General features: G+C 40.6%; 1 protein-coding gene across 19 annotated transcripts in view; it reads right to left on the bottom strand.

The window, feature by feature from the left end:
• The window catches only part of LOC127656955 (neurexin-3a), a 421,181-nt gene that overhangs the window by 265,968 nt on the left and 133,200 nt on the right, over window positions 1-22,013 (bottom strand). For 16 of the 19 annotated variants that reach the window (XR_007972220.1, XR_007972221.1, XR_007972222.1 and 13 more), the window contains exons 10-12: window positions 10,443-10,646; window positions 8,042-8,068; window positions 539-658 (exon numbers count right to left, since the gene is read on the bottom strand). Coding sequence is in view for 16 of the 19 variants with exons in the window: in XM_052145540.1 (XP_052001500.1) it covers window positions 539-658; window positions 8,042-8,068; window positions 10,443-10,646 (351 nt within the window). In the remaining 3 variants the exon portion in view is untranslated. The remainder of the gene's footprint in view (window positions 1-538; window positions 659-8,041; window positions 8,069-10,442; window positions 10,647-22,013) is intronic. The other 3 variants (XM_052145535.1, XM_052145537.1, XM_052145538.1) reach the window with 1 other exon arrangement.

Genomic DNA, 22,013 nt, shown 5'->3' with positions numbered 1-22,013 from the left:
GGAGGGAAAACAAGAAAAAATTGCTGCTATACTACACCCTCACAAAATATTACACTTCTGTTCAGCAAGAAAACTATGTCATATAACAAAATTCTTATTCAATGAGCAAGTCAATGACTTTTCAAAGAGCTGCTCAAACAGGCAACTCCACTACTGGGTACACAAGGCAAGTCCTACATTATGCCAAGACAAAAATGAACCTGAAGTGTATGGATTTTATTGAAATGAAACATTGCTGTAGGGTCCATAATGTTCTACTTGGAACAAACAAACATTGCACACAAATAATTTGGGATTATGTACCGTTTTCCCTCAATTTATCAAAACCACATACCCTGTATCAGTAGAATAATCCACAAATCTATATTGTAGACTAAAACCAGTATTATAGTTTTTTTCTGAATGCAGCACTTCTAAAATCATTAGTCCTTTTAATGTTTTATTAATATGCAAAAATAAATTATAGATGCTCACATAAAATAACCCATCACCAATCACTGAGAAACTTGTCTTTCAGACTGAAGATCAATAATAGTACCTTCTGCTACGTCATCGTCAACCATTAGCTTGTAGCTTTTGCCTCTCCGGATCACACGCACAGTATGCCATTCATTATCATTGAGCTTTTGTCCGGCATACAGTGTCTCTGGTCCTTTGCCTGAGAACGACGGTCATGAAATGTTAATTGCAACCTGAATTGTCTTTGTCCAAACCTTTGCTTTCAATGTGTAAATGCGAAAAATTAAGATTAAAAAATGATGCAAGTATGCAAGGCATATTTATCAATCCCTAAAACAAATTGAATTAAATTGCTTAACTACACTGTAAAAACTGTTTTGTCAGGTAACCTAACAAATGTGCTTTATGTGGTAACATCTTAATTAACGGGTTTGATTGAAGCCAAAAATATTAATTAATATGACTGAATCAACCTGACTACAAAAGGGTACACCAACAAAAGTAATTATTCAGGGTCAGATCAAATAGAAATATTTTTTGAAGGTAAGAACTTCATGTTTTTACTTTTTACAGTGTATATCCAGTATGTTATCTCTATAAAAAAAGACGATATGATAAATGCAAAATGGAAAGCAGAGGTTTGGTTCAGATGTTATTGAATTATTACACAAAAAACATCTAAAAAAAAACAAACATAAAAAAACAAAGTAAAATTCTGTTCTCTTTGTCTTTCACTTATATTATTTCTTAGCTTATCCCTGAGTTAAAATGGCTTTTACTCATAAAAGGTCTTGATACAGTGCTCAAGGACAGAGTCGATAATAGTCGAAAATGCTTATGTCTAGAATTAATTTACAAGATAGAATCTTTTTTTTTATTACTGACTTAAAAGGTACACTACGTAATTCTGGGCTCTCTATCGACATCAGTGGTTGAAACAAAATTGCAAATTATATGTAGAGGAACATTGTTTTGTTTTCTCTGTCAGTTGTGCTTCGATATACCCATGTACCATGATCACTATGTCTGAGTGGATCTGACCACATCATGAATCACCAATAGTAAGAAGAAAATCCTTCAAGACAGATATATTACAAAAACATGTTGTCTGAGCAATTATGTTGAAAATTGTAGCCAGACCTTCTTTTCTTTGTTTACAGATATGAATGAAACACACAGCTCTGAATATAAATCATTATTGTAGAGATACTGGGGTGGTGTCAAGAAAACACCACAGATTAGTTTTTTTATTTAATTTTTTTATGTACTCAATAATGCATGAAAATGTAACAAAAAAAATCTCCATAGTGTACCTTTAATACAGTTGAGGAGCTGAACAGTCAGAAAGGTGTGTTCAGGTGAGGTGTTTTGGGTTCAGCTCAGAGCATGTTATAAATTCATGCCCAACTACTCTTGAAATCTCTCTGCTCTTTCGAAATTGTACTACCTACCTATCTCCCTCATATAGAATATTACCATTAGCCATATCAACACTGACATACAGTAACTACGTTTTGACCGACATACTCAAAAGTTCAATATCTGCTTATTGTATAATCACATTTTTGCACTGTAAATGTAATTTAGAGAGATTTGATTTGTATTGTTAACAAGGTCCTTTTCATAAATTTCCAAAACACACAATGTTGTAGGAAAACTGTAAATATTTCACACTACAAATACTGTATTAAAGGTCAATTGCAAACTGTAACCACTGAAAACAATTATGAGATTTCCAAGGGCTGCAGTTTTTTCTAACTTTGAATGTGCATCTGTCAGAGAGATCTCGCAGTTCATAAATCATTGTGTTCCACATGTATATACACTGTATATCCAACAATATCAAACACTCTTGCAGAGACCACTGACCTCCAGATAATAACATGCACCTCAATGCTTTTAAAATGTGCAGGTTTTGTTTTAGGCGCTTGAGAACTTCTAACTCTGATAAGCATGTCATACAATTTGTGACATTAATCTGAGTGATGGAAAGCGTGAACTGGAGGAGGTAAAAGGATGCGAGACTAATCTTGCATGATGTGCGATATGATAAGCTGTGTACCACTTGGTCGGTTAATTTTGGTGGAGATGTTTTTGTGGGTTACTTGTCTATTCACTTGATTACTTGCAATTAAGCATACTTATATTGTACCACATTTACATAAGGCACAGACTCCCTAGTACACCACCAACAATTTATATCCAGAGTATCTTACTGTACAGTCATTGTAAGGATATGGATCACCTGGAATTCCACTTGCAACCTATGTATTGCCAGACCACAAGATTGTTTTAGAGGTCACAAATTATAGAAAACAAGTGTGCAAACCACTCTGAAGCAATACCAAGTTCTGTAAGTCATCCAAGTCATTTACAGTAATTTTCATGCATACATGTAGCTGTGCACTGTAACATACATATTCTAATATCCAACATAGGCATGCAGAAATTTTAATGGTAATGCATTTAATTGCAGTTAAATATGAAAAGCTATAAAAGTCATCTCAGAATGAGATTCTTACCTTTCCAAGAGGAACAAATATAGTTAGTGGCTTTATTTGTTGCGAACAAATGCAGAGAACATAATTAAATCTCTCTAATTGTGTATACCCCCACCCATATTTATCTTTTTAATTTTACTATTTTTGCATGTCAGAATATTGTCATTGATAGAATCAAATACCTATTTATGAGTAAAAGCAGACTTGATTTCTTTACTAACATTAAACTGTAATTGTAATATCATAGCTAAATGAATTGTAGTATTTAAAAAGGATATTTCTGAACCCCTGTTCTCAGAACCACATGATATGAATATCCTTTTCTTTTAATATCTTTAACCATAGCAATCATATTTTCTCCAGTTAAAAAAAAAAATCCTTGCAAGCTTTAAATAAAATTTGACATTAAAATAATTGCCAGTAGTTTTACTTAACCCATCCTTAGTCTTATGGGTCAATTTGACCCTTCTGAATTTTTGATTTACATCAACTTAACTTTGTGATCTGAACCTGAAAAAAAAGTCCCTACATTGTCCTTAAGGGTCAACATGACCCTTTTTTGTTCAATTTCAAAAGCTCATAATACAGGCTCTTTTATGTCTTAAATTGTTCATTTTTTTCTCTATCACCTTCTATTCCAATATATAGTTCTGAAAGGCAGGGGACACATCAACACAGCTTCATTCTTGTTAGAGAAAGCTTCAAAAGTTTGTAATAAATGCTCTCCCTACTTTTAGTCTTAGGTCATTCCAATAGATGGCAGCAAACACTACAAAAAATAAATAAATTATCACATCATACAGATTACTTTCTATCACAACATACTGTAACATCTGAGGTTGTTACACATCCTATCAACCACCAGAGGGAGCCCTTTCCCAAATACTGATCCTCACCCATTTCTTCACTGCTCATTTCCTGTTTACCACATGTACATTTAGCCATGCAGTTCCATTGTTCATTGCGAAGTATTGCCAGTTTACCCTGCCATACCGAGCGTTTTACCATTGCTTCTTGATTCATGCTTTTGCCAGTTTTTCAGGATTTACTGCTTTTTGGATTTCCCTTTGTTTTGTTTACCTGGTTGGACTGTCTATTTGGTTTATTGGATTTATCTGCCTGCTTTACGACTACGTCTCTCTGCCTGCTGTTTTGGATTGTTTGCTTGTGTCTAAATAAACTTCCTGCACATGGAGCCTAACACCATCTCCATGGCCAGTTCGTTACAGAATACTTCGCCTACCATGGATCCAGCGGAAGTCTCACAGCCTCAGGCTGCATTTGCACACCAGTGCGAGGTTTTAAAGGGTTATCAAGACCGAATGTTTGACTCACTACGTTCACTCACTGCCAGCTCCCCATGCTAAACCATTAAGCTTTACTCTTCCTGACAAGTTTGATGGTTCTGCTGAGAAATGCCTGGGTTTTTTTTACATCAGTGTCAAGTCTATTTCTCTAACCAACCTGAATCATTTTATCAAGACACAAAAAAATTTACATTTATGATGTCTCTGCTTACCGGTAAAGCACTTGATTTGGACGCTGCTGTTTGAGACAAAGATCCTCAAATCCAGACCTCGTTTTAATACTTCGTTCAACAGATCCACAAAGTTTTCGAGTATCCAGTGGGTGGTCAAAATATATCTGTTCAGCTACTTCATCTACACCAGAGCCATCAATCTGCAACAGACCATGCAATTCTGTTCAGGATGCTAGCGACTCAAAGTGGGTGGAACGATGTCACTCTGAAAACTGTTTTCCACGAGGGGCTTCACCAAGAACTCAAGGCAGAACTGACATGCAAGGGTGAGGGTTCTACTCTTTCAGAATTTATTACCATGGCTGTCAAGATGGATAACCTGCTTCGTAATGTTCCACGGCCCCAGTTTCACTCCGCTTCTAAGTCTACAGTTTCAGTGCAGGCACAGGAATCCACTGAATCACCCGAACCTATGCAAGTTGTTTACACCTGTGTTTCTATGGAGGAACGCCAACGTCGATGTAACGAAAAACTTTGCTATTACTGTGGTGAACCAGGTCATCTCAATGCTGCATATCCACACAAGTATTTCCCATGAATCAAAGCTGAAATTGAGTACCACGAACTTTGTATCACCTATCCTTCACAGTTTTTTGTTGCCTGTAGAGATCTCCATTGGTGATCATATCATTTTTTTTACAGCTTTAGTGGATTCTGGGGCTGCTTTGAATCTCATAAATCAAGAGATAGTACAAGAGCTCAATATATCCACCATTCAATGAATAAAAACAATTAATATCACCACAGTTGACAACGCTCCCAAGGCTTATACATTGTCATGCAGACCCTAGCTATGGAAACTTGCATCGAGAAAGCCCTTGCCTCTGGTTACATCCGTCTCTCCACCTCCCCAGCAGCTGCAGGTTTTTTCTTCGTGGAGGAAAATGATGGAGGTTTACGTCCGAGTATTGACTATTGAGGCTTGAACTCTGTCACCTTAAAATACCGTTACCCATTGCCAATTTTACCCTCAGCCATTGAACAACTATGTGAGGCTAAGATGTATACTAAGCTCGATCTAAGAAGTGCTTGTAACCTCATCAGAATCAGAGGAGGAAATGAGTGTAAAACTGAATTCATTACCACCAGGGGGCACTTTGAATATATGGTCATGCTGTATGGACTTGGTAAAGCCCCCTCTGTTTTCCAGTCTTTTGTCAATGAGACCTACTGAATCAGTGTGTGGTGGCCTACATTGACAACATCATCATCTATTCTCAAATATGTCAGGACAGTCCTATCACATCTCCAGGAACACCAGCTATTTGTCAAGGCAAAATAAATTTGAGTTTCATATCTCCCATACCACATTCCAAGGTTAAAATATCAGCCACCAAGGTGTAGTCTCTAAAATCACAGCAGTTACCGAATGGCATTGACTTTCCACAAAGAACTACAGATATTTCTGGGCTTTGACAATTTCTACTGCCACTTCATCAGTATCTACAGTATCATCGTAGCACCACTCATGTCATTGCTCAAGGGAAAACCCAACAAGTTGCCATGGAACGACAACACATACCAAGCCTTCGTCTCCCTCAAGTCAAGCTTCATGACCACTCCTATACTGAAACACCCGACCCCAATCTTCCTTTCATTGTTGAAGACACCTCTGATTGTGGGATTGGAGTGGTCCTGTCACAACATCACGGAACCCCAGGTAAGCTTTACCCATGTGCATTTTTTTTCTCTCCAGAAAGTTAAATTACGCTTAACGAACAATGATGTGGGGAACAAGGGATTACTTTCCATGAAGGCAGCATTCGAAGAGTGGCGTCACTGATTAGAGGGGGCAGTCCACACATTCCAAGTTATCAATGATCACAAGATCCCTGAATACATCAAGGCAGCCAAGAGACTGAATCCACATCAAGCCGATGTTCATTGTTCTTCACTGGGTTCAATTTTACCGTCATTTACCATCCTGGCAGCAAAAAGAGCAAATCAGACACACTTTCACGCAGGCATGATCCACCCCACATCCAACCTCATCCTGGATCAATCCTACCACCATCTGTCATCATTGCACCGATTAGTTGGGATTTCATGGAAGATATATAACGATCACAACAGCACAAACTGTCACCACCTAACTACCCCCCAACCAAGCACTTTGTACCACAAGCTCTATGTCTGAGAACTATCCAATGGGTCCACACATCATTGAGCACAGGACACCCTGGCACCCTGTTCCCCCAGGGAACTGCCCACAGGATTACTCCAACCATTGCCAATACCCCAAAGACCATGGTCCCACCTGTCCATCGATTTGTCACTGACATGCCAAACTCCAACGGATACACCACCATACTTTAATTATCGACCGATTTTCAAAATCATGTAGACTTGTCCCTCTCAAGGGTTTATCTATGGCTATGGAAACTGCTAATGCTCTATTCCACCAAGTATTCATAGTCTATGGATTACCAGAAGACATTGTGTCCAATCGAGGTTCACAGTTCACCTGAGATTTGCAATGATGTATAACATTGTATCATCAATATTCAGGAACATATTCAAACAACAATTAGTTTATAATACTTTTCTTTTTTAATGCATTTTTGTGTTTGCATTTGTTGTCAATGATTGTTTGTGGGTGTGTGTGTGTGACATTTCTAGTATGACTGTTCTTATAATAACATTTTGAACTTTTCTACAATTTTAGGGTGAGGCTTCTCAAAAAAGACTGGATGTCTAAAATGCAAGTGTTAGCAGGCACCTAGAAGAACAATTTAAGACCAAAAGTAGGTAGAGAGGTAGAGGTAGAGGTAGAGAGAGAGAGAGAGAGAGAGAGAGAGAGCGAGCGTGCATAAGCATACAGAGCCCTTATTACAAGCTTTTGAATTTGAACATAGTCAATTTGACCCTTAAGGACAAAGTAGGGACTTGATCGTTAAGACCAAGGCAGGGTTAAACAAAAAGCAACCAACCCAGAAAACATATGAACAAACAAAGAAACATGACAAAAACATTTCACATCATGTCATAATAACACCCTGAAATTAATATTTACCAACAGGTCTAATTTTAGAAAACGCATTTGATATGTGGTGACTTTATAAGGTGTTTAAATATAGAATCATAAACTGTAGTTGCTGCATCACAAAAAGACTTCTCTTAAAATAAATTATTATACATACAGTATATTTCAGCATGCACAAAATATTGAATATGTATGCATGCAATGAGCTACACTAAACATTGCATTCCAGACTAAATGCAGTAATTACTGTACCTAAACTAAAACTTCAACCTCCAAGGTTAAAAATACACATTAAGACCTTCAAGCCATTTCTTTATTTGACGCTAATAGGGTAGGAAATAACTCCACATGACAGGTAAATTATAGGCCATCAAAAACAAGCCATGATTATTAAGTCACCACCATTTACGAATCAGTAATCCCGATTGGAGAGATTCATCAACTGACCCTTACACTAAATGCAAACTCTCCTTGACTTAATGGAGAAAAAGGTACAAGACTCAATACATTCCTTTCAACAAGAGAATCATTAGGAGCAAAATTTGAGTGTTAACTTACTGGAGTTACAGTTTATCCTGATACAGTCTAGATGGGGGAGAATAAATGACAGATGAAATTGCATCCTTCAAGGTTACAGCTGCAGACATCCAAAAACAATAATTCCACCCTTCCGGGGACGTCCACATGCAAAGAAGCGGCCATTTTTTTAATGATACAAAACCATTTCATGTAAAGGCTATCTATAACAATATAATTGGTTTAGCTGCAACTGTAAATAATCATGGCTATGAATAATTTTTTTTGTTTTTACTGATTCTGTTACACGTTTTACACATTTAGGAATCAGCAATTTAATCATTTTTGATTATTAAGTTATAAAATTAAGTTATAAAATGGCCGCTTGTAGCTCACCAACCACAATGATTATTCAATCCAGAGCTTTTTATTTTTTTATTTTATTATGTTTTTACTTTTCTATTTGAGATTCTGCCCCCATTGAAATCATACCAACTCATTAGCTAAATATGCTATAATAGCTTTATTATATTTAGCAAAAAGTTGGTGTTGGGGCATTTTCAGTTTGAAATATCAAAACAATGTCCTAAACATTGATTGAATAGATTTAAAGGAACCAAATATGCAAACAGGCTAATTTAGAGTCTCTTAAATTGCAATACATTGAAAACTTTTAATCTGCTGTCTGATTTTGAATGGCACTATGCTCTGGATTAGGTTCTATGTGGCTGGATTTACCATGTGTCGTCAACCGCAACAGAAAAGTGGGAGCAAACAGCCTCGATCCAATAAGCACCAGCACCATGCAGTGGCCTCTGTACCTCCAACAAGATATTTTTCACACTGTACTACTCAAATAAGTCATTACAAATAATTCTATAGTCTTGATTTGTTTGTAAAGCATAGTTGTAGACGTCTTAAATGTCCTAATAGTAAAATAATCTGGTATTTTAGAAACTAGGACAGTCCTGTACATACCTCTAATGATATACATACTGTATTTATACAGTTAATGTATGGTTTAAGGCTGCAAGGCTGTCAAATCTTACAGCAGATTTATTTGTGCATGCAGTGACAAGACATTCTCATCTCTTTCAGGACAGTACATTTACAGTGTTTGGGCTAAGTTTATCTCTACTATGGCTGTTCTTTCTCATATGATCAGTGTTACTGTCAAACCTCAGGCTGTTATGTCACTTGCTTTAATGATGACACAGTGACTTAATGACCTGTTAGGGTCTCTCATCTCTCATCTAACAGTAATGGTGGAGGGTTGAGGATTAAGAGGTGCTACCAGCTGCAGGTGAAGCTGAGAGCTCTGTTCTCGGGCTGTTTGCCGACCGGGCCGCAGGCTAAAGGCCTTTGAAGGGGTGAATACCATCTTTTGACAAAGCATGGAGGATGTGTGGCATAGAACGGGAGGAAGAGGAGTGATGGTGGTTAAAAGGAAGTGATGTAACAGAAAGGAAATGCCAACCAAATCACAAATGTGATACAAACAGAATTGTGACAGAAAATGAGGTTGAAAAGAGTTATTGAAGACATGATCAAGTAGTGAAGATGACAAGATTTAGAGTTAAGTTGACAATCAGAAAGTCACAACACTTGTGTCTCTAATCATAAAAAGTAATTACCCATCTTTTAAAAAATCGATATCAAAGTAAAAGTATCTGTTAGGCAGTGCTGTGACTCTCTCAAAGGACTTTTTGTCATCACTATGACGATGATCATGGTCAGTATATTTAAAAGATGCACCAATCATTGTGTCAATTAGGACAGGGCGGTGTGACGATAATATATGCCATGCAACGTTAGAAATTTGTCAACTGGTAGAGATTTTGCTACTGTATATCATTTATAAAGCAGTAGATATATTTGCATAACTATTAGTGGCTAGGGCTGCTTTATGTTATTTACATGTGAGCGCAACAGAGAAAAATGCAGCAGTGCAAATATACAAGAAAGTCAAGGGGAAAAAAATGTTTTAGTCGTTTACTGTTGCAACATTGCAACTGGCTGAATAAATATAGAATTTAACCGAAGTACAGTCACAGGTTTGCATACATCGACTATTTTACTATGGCATCGACTGTCCAATCAGAATTTACAGTTTTTATTTAAAATGCACTGTTTTAAGTCTATTGTCTTTAACTCAAATGTTTTGTCTTTAACCGCCCAACCCTTTCAATTAATAGCTGAAATTTTTGTTAAATTCAAGATGTTAATTTCTTTATAAGTTAAGAAAACAATCAATACAAACTGAACTTAATATAATGTCTGAACCATGCAAATAAAGCAAACAATAAAACAACATCTTAATATATCTTATTAATGACTGTAATGATGTACGTAGAGGAAGGTGAAGGTGGGGCTGTAATGACTGACAGAGAAAGAGGGATAGAAAGAGATGCATCCTGAAGGAGGAGGAGGTTGTATACAATACCTAAGTTGACCGTGAGTTTGACACGACTTCCGTCCAGCTCCAGCCGAAGAGTATCGGCAGAGTCACGGGAGGTGGTGGCCATGAGCAGGCCATACGCCCGCTGAGACATAAAGCGAAGGGACACGTCCTCAGCTTCAGTGTGCATCACTGTTGGCATCACCACTTTCATGTACATGCTCCCATCATAGCTTAGGATGGACGCCTCTGCAGACAAAAGAAAACAAGATGTGTTTATGGAGTAGTAAGAGGTAAAAGCAAGCTTTGAAAATCTGTCCCCTGCACTAAGCTAAAGCAAACATTTTGAGAGGACAAAACATGCTCTTAATTTGACAAAAAAGTGTATATATATATATATATATATTTAAAAAAAAGACTTGGCCTATTTACACCAAGATCCACATTTTTGGATTTGGTCGAGTCCAAATGTTTCGATTTTGTCCAAAAACTTGCATGGCATGATTTTAAAAACAAACAATGCATTACAATGACTTAAATGCACAGAATTTTGCCAATATTCACTGATAATGATTAGCTGGCTCAACAGGTAAATGAACGGATCTCTCCTGGGAAATGTTGAAAACATCTGCTCATTTTAGTGGGCTGCCACACAAGTGACCAACCAAAGCATACCACTAAGATGGGGCTGATGGATGCAGAGATGCCCTCTCTCTCCAGCCCGAGAATGTTCAGTAACTGTCATTAAATGCACTGGAGAAGAAACTCCAGTAGTACTGTATTAGAAAAGCCAGTAGGGCATAAAATGTCTGCTTTGACTCGACATGACGTAGAGGGTGAAAATAAGGTGTCATCAATCGAAAAATCAAAGCTTCACTGCTGTCTATGCAGGATTTTTTTCTCCCTAACTTGTTTATTGCGGGATGAGAATGGTACAGGCAGGCAATATTCTTCCAAGATTATATGTTAGCGTGACAAGGAGGTGGCCGTGGCCGGGCCATGAGGGTGCATGGCCGCTGCTGAGTCACCTAATCAGCCGGGAGGCGGATAAAGATGAGCAGGGGGCACCATTATGAGAGAGAGAGAGAGAGATGCAGCCATCCTATACCTGTTATAGTTAGCATTATGAGTTAGCATAGTTAGTGTCATAATGTTTTATTTAGTTTGTTTTGTTTTCATTTGCTACATTCTATAATGACGGTGCAGAATTTGAAATATTTACATTATACATCATTTTACATAACTTTTAAACACTGTTTGAAAAGGTGGCATTTAAATATAAATAAATGAAGAAAATACACATTAGACTACATAATATAATACAGCTAAATTAAATGGTTTATGCAATGACAAAAAGTGATCACATACAGTAATCACACAGTATCTCCCAGAGAAGATCCATAATAGAGCTAGCAGCAGCAAATACTCATTTAATCCTCAGCTGTGAAAACTCCATCCTGGAAGCATGTGTCCTAAATAGTGATACCTAAAAAGAATTTACAAACCCTACAATTACACAGTGATCAATATGTGCAATTAGTTGCTTTTCAGTCGTGCCTAAGGCCCTGCCAATGTTAATTTTACATCCAGCATACCAAGCAGAGAGTGGGAGAGAGAAAATGAGGTCAAACTTGCCATCAGTGAAGACAGCGAGAAAGAGAAAATGATAAGTGCTGCTAACCTCTACAGTATCTGATGATTAACTCTGAGTGAAAGCATATCAAAATGATTTTGTATCAATGTTATTGAGAAGCGGGGCTGATGTGGATGGACAGAAACATGCCATCAAGTATGTGGCAAGAGTGACGGCCTGTGTTGTTTCCGGAACAAGGATTAGAAATGGGGGGTGGGCAGATTGTGACGTCACTACATGGAGAGGTAGATAATTAATCCTAAGGACAATTCTGTACAGCCCTGATAAGTCAAGTACGTACAGATCTAGTCCAAAATTTGTTAAGAACAAAATTGAGTCTATTAGATTATGTTCTGTCCTGTGACATACTGTTTTGGTTATAAAAAAGCTCAGATTCATAGAAAACAAATTGAGACTTTTAATTCCACATTTGGCTGGACAATCAAGAAACTTTGAAGCCTTTTCTCTCAGTTTCCGTGTTGCTCTAACAGCATTTTAGCTTTCCAGGGCAGTGTAGTAGAGAGCACCTACAAGATCTCTAAACTGAAATGTCAACGGTTTAACATCAAGGCACTAGAAATAATGATTGAGATATTAGAAGTAAAATAATTATAATATTTTTAACAATTAAAACAGTTACCTGCACATTAATTGGCTATTTCTCTACACAAATGTACATTTGCACTTCTGAAATCACAAAGCTTTCCTTTCTTAAAATAAAGTGTTGTATAGAAGGCCAGATCTCATTTGAAGAAATAGCAATTACGCTATGTTGTATAGATAATTGTAAGTTGTGAGACTATGTTGCACTTGAGTGAGCATGTGTAATCATTTTATTTATTAATATCACTTAAGTGGATATTTTTCAGGGTATATATATTTTTTTTAAGTTGGCTCTTGGATCATAAAATATTTGCTACCGGAACTCTATACTGAAGATTTCAACTGTTATTACAAAGAAAAAAGGTACACATCTGTGTAACTGGAATTTTTCCTGAAACCCTTTGTTACTGAGATATACTGTAGCCCCTGTGACAACTTCCACGTGTGACATCTAGTCCTTGTCTCCCCTATTTCATTGTGTGTGTGTGCGAGTGTGTGTGTGTTTGTATGCAGTTGTTTAACGCATGAAATGAGTGTAGTTTGATATTAAACCTTTTATGTTTTTTCTCATTTTTTCTCTTAACTTTATCAACATTTGAATATCCATCTTTCCATATAGCAGCAAGACAAGATGTGCAGCAACCTTTGGAATCCTATAGGAGGAAAGCATTCAGAGGCAACGATTCAATATATATATATATATATTTATTTTTTATACAGTTGCCTGTCAATTGTGTTCAGACATTGTCAACTAATTGGACAGTTTGTATGCATTTTGTATGACAGTGGAAGAACATGTCTGGTCTGATTCTGTTTCCACTTCCACTGAAACGTTCTGCACTATGAAGCTATAATAAGACTTGTAATTTCTCTGTTGGTTTGTTTGTTTGTTTTTCTTTCATACTGATACACATTTGTTGCACACTGTTAGGATGCGCTCAACTGTGCCAAAGTAAAAGGAGTATTCTGGGTTAAATACAAGTTAGGCTCAGTTGACAGCATTTTAGTATAACGTTGATTACCACAAAAATCTCACTTGAAAAAGCTATCCCGATCACATCAAGTAAATTACAACGGATGGGGGAGCCAATCCATACACTTTAAAATACTCACTGTTTCGAAAGTATAGCCAAAAGATATACACAATATGCATGTTAACATGATATTAGTGTAATAAAAATCACTTTATAATCTTTTTGGCTGTAGTTATTTCCAATCTTACAGCTTGATTGTCATGATGCTGTAATAATAATCCGGTTAGTAATTATAACATGTTAACACATGTATATATGGGTTTTATAGTTAAGTTGAAACAACAACATTATTTGTTAAATCTTTTGGTGTGAATTCTTTAAGTAAAGGAAGTTGAATGATCTCATATATTTATGAATATCTAACAAAGTTTTTCCAGCAAAATTGTCTTAAAATGACCTTTAGTTTAATTTGCTTAAAAAGTGTGATGCAAAAATGCTAAGTATATATTTTAAGTAAATCCAACTCATAATTTTTTTTTCAGTGTAGGCAATCATAGCCTGTATCAGAAATGTGCTTTTAATGTGAGTGAGCAGAAGTTTATTTTCATATTTTACATTTGGCTGAGTGGGCTAAAAGGACCCCAGGGTTCCAGTGTCTCTGCATGTTGTGGAATGAGCCGTGTGAGATCTTCAGAGAGTGAATAAGGGACTGCTGTTACTCAGAAGAGCACAGTCAGCCATCTTGAGAGAGTCCATAGATACACAGCGTTACCTTTCAAAACGTCTCATAAATCTATTTGAGAACACGCGAGGGCAGTCATGCACTGTATTGTCACGTAAAATGCACCTCTCTCTTTCGTTTTTGATTTGTAAACAGAGATAATTAAAGCAGTTGATGTGGCTGTATAAAAATGCCATCCACATTCGACATTTTAGTACATTCATTAAGCCCTGCTTTTATTTTAGTATGTAATTAATGAGCACATAACTTATTCAATCACATGCCGAATGAAACACTGTTCATGGAAGTCAAATGAGTAGCAAAAAAGGATTACACAAGGGAGAGGCTAATTCAATATATAAAGGGTTTTAACTGACATTCCATCTCACTAATTGATGACTGAATAGATGGAATGTTTAATCAGACTAGTTTTTTGCTCTCTCTTTAATGCAGGTGAACCTTTAGATACATATTATCCTTCATAGACACTGAGTACTATTAATCAGCATTAAGATCTTGCATGCATATGTGCATCTAAGTTTTAATGCACGTTCAAGAGGACATGCCAATAGCTGATATGACATTAGCATGACGTGTGGCACGTGTCCTGCATTGTAACAGTTCATCTAAATATATTTTAACCTGAAATTGGGCACACCCAGAAAAAAATTATAATTTATTTATTGGCATTTTGTAGTTCTTTCCGACAATAACAAAAGCAGTCCTGCGTAGACTACTTTTAATTTGAAATATAATGTTTTTCCCCTAAACATATCTCTTTTATAATGAAAACCTGTGATGTGTTAAACTTATGTGGGAGAAATCACATTTGTTTATCTCTATAATGTTACAAAAGTACAAAACAGATTTGTAGGCAACTTAATACTATAAGTCATAATAGAAAATCTCAAAATAGAACACAATTAAACTTACTTATCTGTGTCTTTCCTTACTAAAATTGACCATGGTAAAAATAGTTTCTGATAAAATACCATTCATAACTATTATAAAAAGCAATATTAAATTAAATAGCTATTAGCAACCACCACAAATTTTTTGCTTAATGTTACAGCCCCAATGGTTGTCTAAGGGTATGAGGGGGTAACATTTAATTGTGAATTGATTTATGGTGTGTGTTGGGTTGGCAAATGACAAAAGCAACCAGGCAAGTATACCGTATCACCGTAACGAAAAGTCAATGATAAATGAGTAGACCATACAGCAACCAAATAGTAAAGATGCGTCAATCGGGTTGAGTACATTAAGTTTTTTTTTCAACAGGATATCATATCCCAAAATGTACTTTAGTACATGATATGTAGAGAGGCCTGTTAAAGGGTGCATTGTTTATGATTATTTTCATAAACTTTCAATAACCTAATTGAGAGACTATGGTAAATACTTGCACAATCAAAATTAATTTGTCATGCCGTAGGACTATTAAACTGTAAAAAAAAAAAGCAAACCCATGATAAAAAGAGCTAACGAACATGTGCATGAATTTGTGTGTGCACATACAGTGAGGAAAATAAGTATTTGAACACCCTGCTATTTTGCAAGTTCTCCCACTTCGAAATCATGGAGGGGTCTGAAATTGTCATCGTAGGTGCATGTCCACTGTGAGAGACATAAAAAAAAAAATCCAGAAATCACAATGTATGATTTTTAAATATTTATTTGTATGATACAGCTGCAAATAAGTATTTGAACACCTGAGAAAATCAATGTTAATATTTGATACAGTAGCCTTTGTTTGCAATTACAGAGGTCAAACGTTTCCTGTAGTTTTTCACCAGGTTTGCACACACTGCAGGAGGGATTTTGGCCCACTCCTCCACACAGATCTTCTCTAGATCAATAAGGTTTCTGGGCTGTCGCTGAGAAACACGGAGTTTGAGCTCCCTCCAAAGATTCTCTATTGGGTTTAGGTCTGGAGACTGGCTAGGCCACGCCAGAACCTTGATATGCTTCTTACAGAGCCACTCCTTGGTTATCCTGGCTGTGTGCTTCGGGTCATTGTCATGTTGGAAGACCCAGCCTCGACCCATCTTCAATGCTCTAACTGAGGGAAGGAGGTTGTTCCCCAAAATCTCGCAATACATGGCCCCGGTCATCCTCTCCTTAATACAGTGCAGTCGCCCTGTCCCATGTGCAGAAAAACACCCACAAAGCATGATGCTACCACCCCCATGCTTCACAGTAGGGATGGTGTTCTTGGGATGGTACTCATCATTCTTCTTCCTCCAAATACGGTTAGTGGAATTATGACCAAAAAGTTCTATTTTTGTCTCATCTGACCACATGACTTTCTCCCAGGACTCCTCTGGATCATCCAAATGGTCATTGGCAAACTTAAGACGGGCCTTGACATGTGCTGGTTTAAGCAGGGGAACCTTCCGTGCCATGCATGATTTCAAACCATGACGTCTTAGTGTATTACCAACAGTAACCTTGGAAACGGTGGTCCCAGCTCTTTTCAGGTCATTGACCAGCTCCTCCCGTGTAGTTCTGGGCTGATTTCTCACCTTTCTTAGGATCATTGAGACCCCACGAGGTGAGATCTTGCATGGAGCCCCAGTCCGAGGGAGATTGACAGTCATGTTTAGCTTCTTCCATTTTCTAATGATTGCTCCAACAGTGGACCTTTTTTCACCAAGCTGCTTGGAAATTTCCCCATAGCCCTTTCCAGCCTTGTGGAGGTGTACAATTTTGTCTCTAGTGTCTTTGGACAGCTCTTTGGTCTTGGCCATGTTAGTAGTTGGATTCTTACTGATTGTATGGGGTGGACAGGTGTCTTTATGCAGCTAACGACCTCAAACAGGTGCATCTAATTTAGGATAATAAATGGAGTGGAGGTGGACATTTTAAAGGCAGACTAACAGGTCTTTGAGGGTCAGAATTCTAGCTGATAGACTGGTGTTCAAATACTTATTTGCAGCTGTATCATACAAATAAATAGTTAAAAAAATCATACATTGTGATTTCTGGATTTTTTTTTAGATTATGTCTCTCACAGTGGACATGCACCTACGATGACAATTTCAGACCCCTCCATGATTTCCAAGTGGGAGAACTTGCAAAATAGCAGGGTGTTCAAATACTTATTTTCCTCACTGTATATATCTGTTTTCTCATAAAGCCACTGGCCTTGCTTGAGGCATGCATCATGTTTCTTCATCATGTTTCACATAATATTTCGATTAACACAGACGGCCACAGCTCTGGAATACAAATGTATTGATTTAGTTTCTAATATTGAGTGAGCGCGGGCTGTTTAATTAAGGTGTGTATCTGTGATATGATCTACTGTATCATCATCATCATCATCTATGCAGCACAGAGAGATCTGCCTGACCTGTACCCAGCTTTGTCTCAATGACATAATGAGAGAAACATCAGACAAAAAAAGCCAATCAATGTTCATTAAACTGTCAGTGTTCGTGCAAGAGAGCAGATGAAGAATCCTAAACTAAGGATGACAAGGTCATTAATGCTGGCAGTAGGGACACATCTAAATTCCACCTTCACTCTATTCAGCAAGGCAGAGAGATGTGGGCAGTGCCTCAAATCGGAAGAGGTATTGCCTGTGTCTTTTGCCGTTCAGTTAGTCTCTTAACCTTTATTAGCTCCTGTGGTGCACCATGCTGCAAATTAAGATTTCTACATCTGCCACTGCAACGGGGTGCCCGACTGGCCGATTTAGGTTCTCTTACGAGAGGTTCTCTGGTATTGCGTAAGCTAGCTTATGCTACGGGAAAGATTCATCTTTTCTGAGATATTGAAGCCAAAAAATTATCCTTAATTTTGTATCCATTGTCAACGCAGTGCAGCAGCTGCATACCTTGAGCGGGCTAGCTAGCGAGCTCATTGGTTGCTCTGCGCAACTGCTGCAGCCTATAGATCGAACTTGAGTGAACTCGGCCCAATGAGAGGCGCCAGCCGTCACTGTATCAAAGCCCGCCAGAATGGCCGTGGCTAGAGTGCATATAAGTGTAAGTTCAGTAGGCTGGAACCCCAATTTTCATCTATTCAGCGAAGCTCTTCGCATCTCTGAACTGCAGAAGCCGCGTCGCCGTTCGAGGGGCATCTAGCAAGCTTGGACAGCGTCGAAGAAGCCGGCCGTCTTCGCCACCTTCAGCCATCCTACGAAGCTACGCCATCCGGGCGACGTATCCTTTTAGAGCAAGCTAGTTCCTCAGCTGAACTTCACAAAAAGAGCAACGAGCGTCTTTTAAAGATGCCTCGCACCACCTGCGCCTCATGCCGCGCTCCTATCAGCCGGAGACCGCCACCTCATCTGCGCTCTCTGCCTGGGACTGGAACATGCAGAGCTCACCCGCTGACGGCAGATGCAACCTCTGCGAGGAGCTTCGATGTCGACCCTGCGGCTCGACTCGAGCACTCAAGACCGAAGCCGCCAGCGCTTTCGCTTCGCCACGAGAAAGAAGCACCGCTCCCAAAGGCTGCCGAAACCGGTGTTAGAAGCGACTACCTCGCCGGAGCCTCTCCTCGAGCCTCGCTCACCCTCCCCGCCTCGGACGCCGCAGTTGCCGCCGAGCGGCCGCACTGCTGCCATCTCGGATGACGAGGCGGAGGATAAGGGCTGCTGTTCCATCATGGCTTCGGACAGCGAGGAGTGGTCAGGCTCCCAACCGGCCAGGAACCGATCCCATGTCTCCACCTCTCTCGCTTCGGTGGATGGCGCCACCGAGAGGGGCTACTCTTCCATCCCCCCGGTCGAGGATTCGGTAGCAGCACACCTTTGCCCGCCCTCCGTGAGATGGCGGTCTAAGCCAGTGCTCCCGTCTAAGGCCTGCAGAACTACTTCCACCTGTGTTGGCCGCGCCTATGCCGCCGCCGGCCAAGCCGCATCTGCTCTGCATTCCATGGCCGTCTTACAGATCCTCCAAGCGGACCTTCTTCGAGAGTGGGATGAGAAAGGCAGGCACCCAGAGGTTGTTTCAGATCTAAGGAGCGCGACGGATCTCGCCCTTCGCGCCACCAAAGCTGCAGCTCAAGCCCTAGGGAAGTGCATGGCCACACTGACTGTGACCGAGAGACACCTATGGCTAACGCTAGCCGACATGGGAGAAGCTGAACGCTCCGCTCTCTCTGTCCGGTCTCTTCGGTTCCGCGGTGAGTGGCATTGTTGACCGTTTCTCGGAAGTCCAGAAAGCCACCCAAGCCATGAATCTCTTCCTGCCTCGTCGCGTTAGCTCCTCTGCAGGCCGCCCACGTGACCAGCCTCCTGCACGAGCCTCTTCACAGCGCCCAGCTCAGCAAAGCCAGACTTCTCAGTGTCGACAGAGCGGCCGCCCTAGATCGCGGCCAGACAGCCGCCGCGAGACCGCCGCCTCAGCGGGCCTCGGCCTAAGATTGCGCTGAAACCTGAGCAACCAAAGTCCTCCTAGCTTTGTTGAGGAAACGACGGCTCAGTCCCGCCGCGGCCGGACCACAGTCAAAGCTTGGCCCCTGTCAGTCCCCTTCTCTCAGGCTACTGCAGTGGTGGATTCAGCAGCCAACAAGCCGGTGATACTGTCTGCTTGCCTGCACTCAAATGCCGTTTTCACGAATGACCCAAAGAAATCTTGTAAAAAGCAAACATGCCTTATGTGTAGAAAATGTGCCCACAATCCAGTGTTCACCCCTACACACAAGCATTACACTTCCCGTGTCCCTATCAGAGCCCACTCACATAAAGCGGGCACAGCCAGCTCGAGTGTTAGAGTCAATAAACGCCCCACGAGTCCGTGCGGCGCCCTTCTCTGCCCGCTCTGTCACACGGCCAGCAAACACCTCTCTGTATGTAAGTCCCATGCCCGTGACTATGCTCGCAAGCATCACTTAACAGATGTGACTCTTTCCCCATTCACCTCAATCGGAAGTCACTCACAGAACAGCCTGTCCCTGCTGTCTGCGAGCAGTCATGCATAAGCACAGTAAGTGTGCTCACACATTCTGTTCAGCTCGCTGTGTGCGGCAATCAGGGCTGACTTGGCCATTCACCCTCTAGCGCTACGCTTCAAAGCGTGGAAAGCTATCCCAGGGATATCCAAATGGGTGTTAAGCACAATAAAACAGGGCTATTTGCTACAGTTCGATCGCCGCCCTCCCGCTTCAAAGCTGCTCGAAACTACTGTGAACACGGAAGCAGCCTGCATGCTTCGCTCAGAAATAGCAAACCTTCTGTGCAAAAGGGCCATAGAGAGAGTGCCACCTTCTCTGAGCGAAGTCGGGTTTACAGCCGTTATTTTCTTGTCCCCAAGAAAGACCAATATTAGATCTCAGGGTTTTGAACAAGGTGCTCGCAAAAGACCGTTCAAAATGCTTACAATCAGGAAACTCCTCGCGCATGTGCGCCAGGGGACTGGTTTATTTCTCTCGATCTGAAAGATGCCTACTTTCAGATTCAGATAAATCCCCATCACAGGCCATTCTTGAGATTCGCCGACAGCCAGGTTTATCAATACACCGTCCTTCCGTTCGGCCTGCCTTTAGCACCCCGTACTTTCACGAAGTGCATGGATGCGGCGCTCGCACCCCTGCGGAGTCAGGGCTTGTGAATTCTGAACTATTTGGACGATTGGCTGATTTTGGCACAGTCACATACGGAGCTTCTGTCTCACAGGACAGTTCTCCTCAGTCATCTGAACAGTTTGGGTCTTGCAGTCAATTGGACCAAGAGCTCACTACAGCCCAGTCAGGCAATTTCCTTCCTTGGAATAGAACTAGACTCCATGGTGATGACGGCTCGCTTATCTACACAGCGCGTGTGCCGTGTTCAGCGACTAGCCGCGTCCTTTCAGATGAACAGCCTCACACCTCTGAAAAAATTTCAGAGCATGCTAGGTTACATGGCCTCAGCTGCAGCAGTACTTCAGCTGGGCTTACTGTGCATGCGCCCGCTTCAGCATTGCCTAAACACCCGCGCATCTCGCCGGGCTTGGGCCATGGGCGCCAGCCAATCAGAGTGACTCAGACCTGTATCTCAGCTCTGCAGCCCTGGGCAGTGGCCGAATGGTATCAGCGGGAGTGACGATGGGAGCTGTATCTCGCCGAAAGTCATCTCGACAGACGCCGCCCAACACGGGTTGGAGCGCGGTCTCGCGAGGGCTTTCCGGTTTTTGGCCTATGGTCAGTTCAGGAAAAGCTCCTTCACATAAATTGTCTGGAAATGATAGCGGTCGAGTATGCGCGCGGCGCTTCCTCCCGGTCATTCAGGGTCACCACGCCCTGGTCCGCTCGACAACAGATCTGTGGTATCCTATCTAAACCGCCAGGGCGGTGTCAGATCCAGGAACCTCTTCCATCTGACAAAACGCATACTGAGTTGGTCCCAGTGCCACCTGCGCTCGCTGAGGGCGACACACGTGCCAGGCCACCTGAACGACGGCCCAGACAGACTGTCCAGAGACAATATTTCTCCAGGGGAATGGTCCCTGCATGCTCAAACAGTCCAGAAGTTATGGAGCATATTCGGCAGAGCAGAGATAGACCTCTTTGCGTCAGAAGAGAACTGTCACTGCCCAGTATTTTTCTCGAAAGGCGAGGACGCGCTGGCCCAGGACTGGCCCAACCGCCCGCTTTACGCCTTCCCTCCCATCTCGCTATTGCCACAGGTAATGCAGAGGATCAGGGAAACGCATCACTCGGTGCTCCTCATAGCCCCGCGCTGGGAGAATCAG

This window comes from Xyrauchen texanus, chromosome 16 (assembly GCF_025860055.1).
Source record: "Xyrauchen texanus isolate HMW12.3.18 chromosome 16, RBS_HiC_50CHRs, whole genome shotgun sequence".
Classification (NCBI taxonomy): domain Eukaryota; kingdom Metazoa; phylum Chordata; class Actinopteri; order Cypriniformes; family Catostomidae; genus Xyrauchen; species Xyrauchen texanus.
The sequence above is the reverse complement of the archived record's forward strand: the minus strand, read 5'-3'. Positions and strand labels throughout refer to the sequence as shown.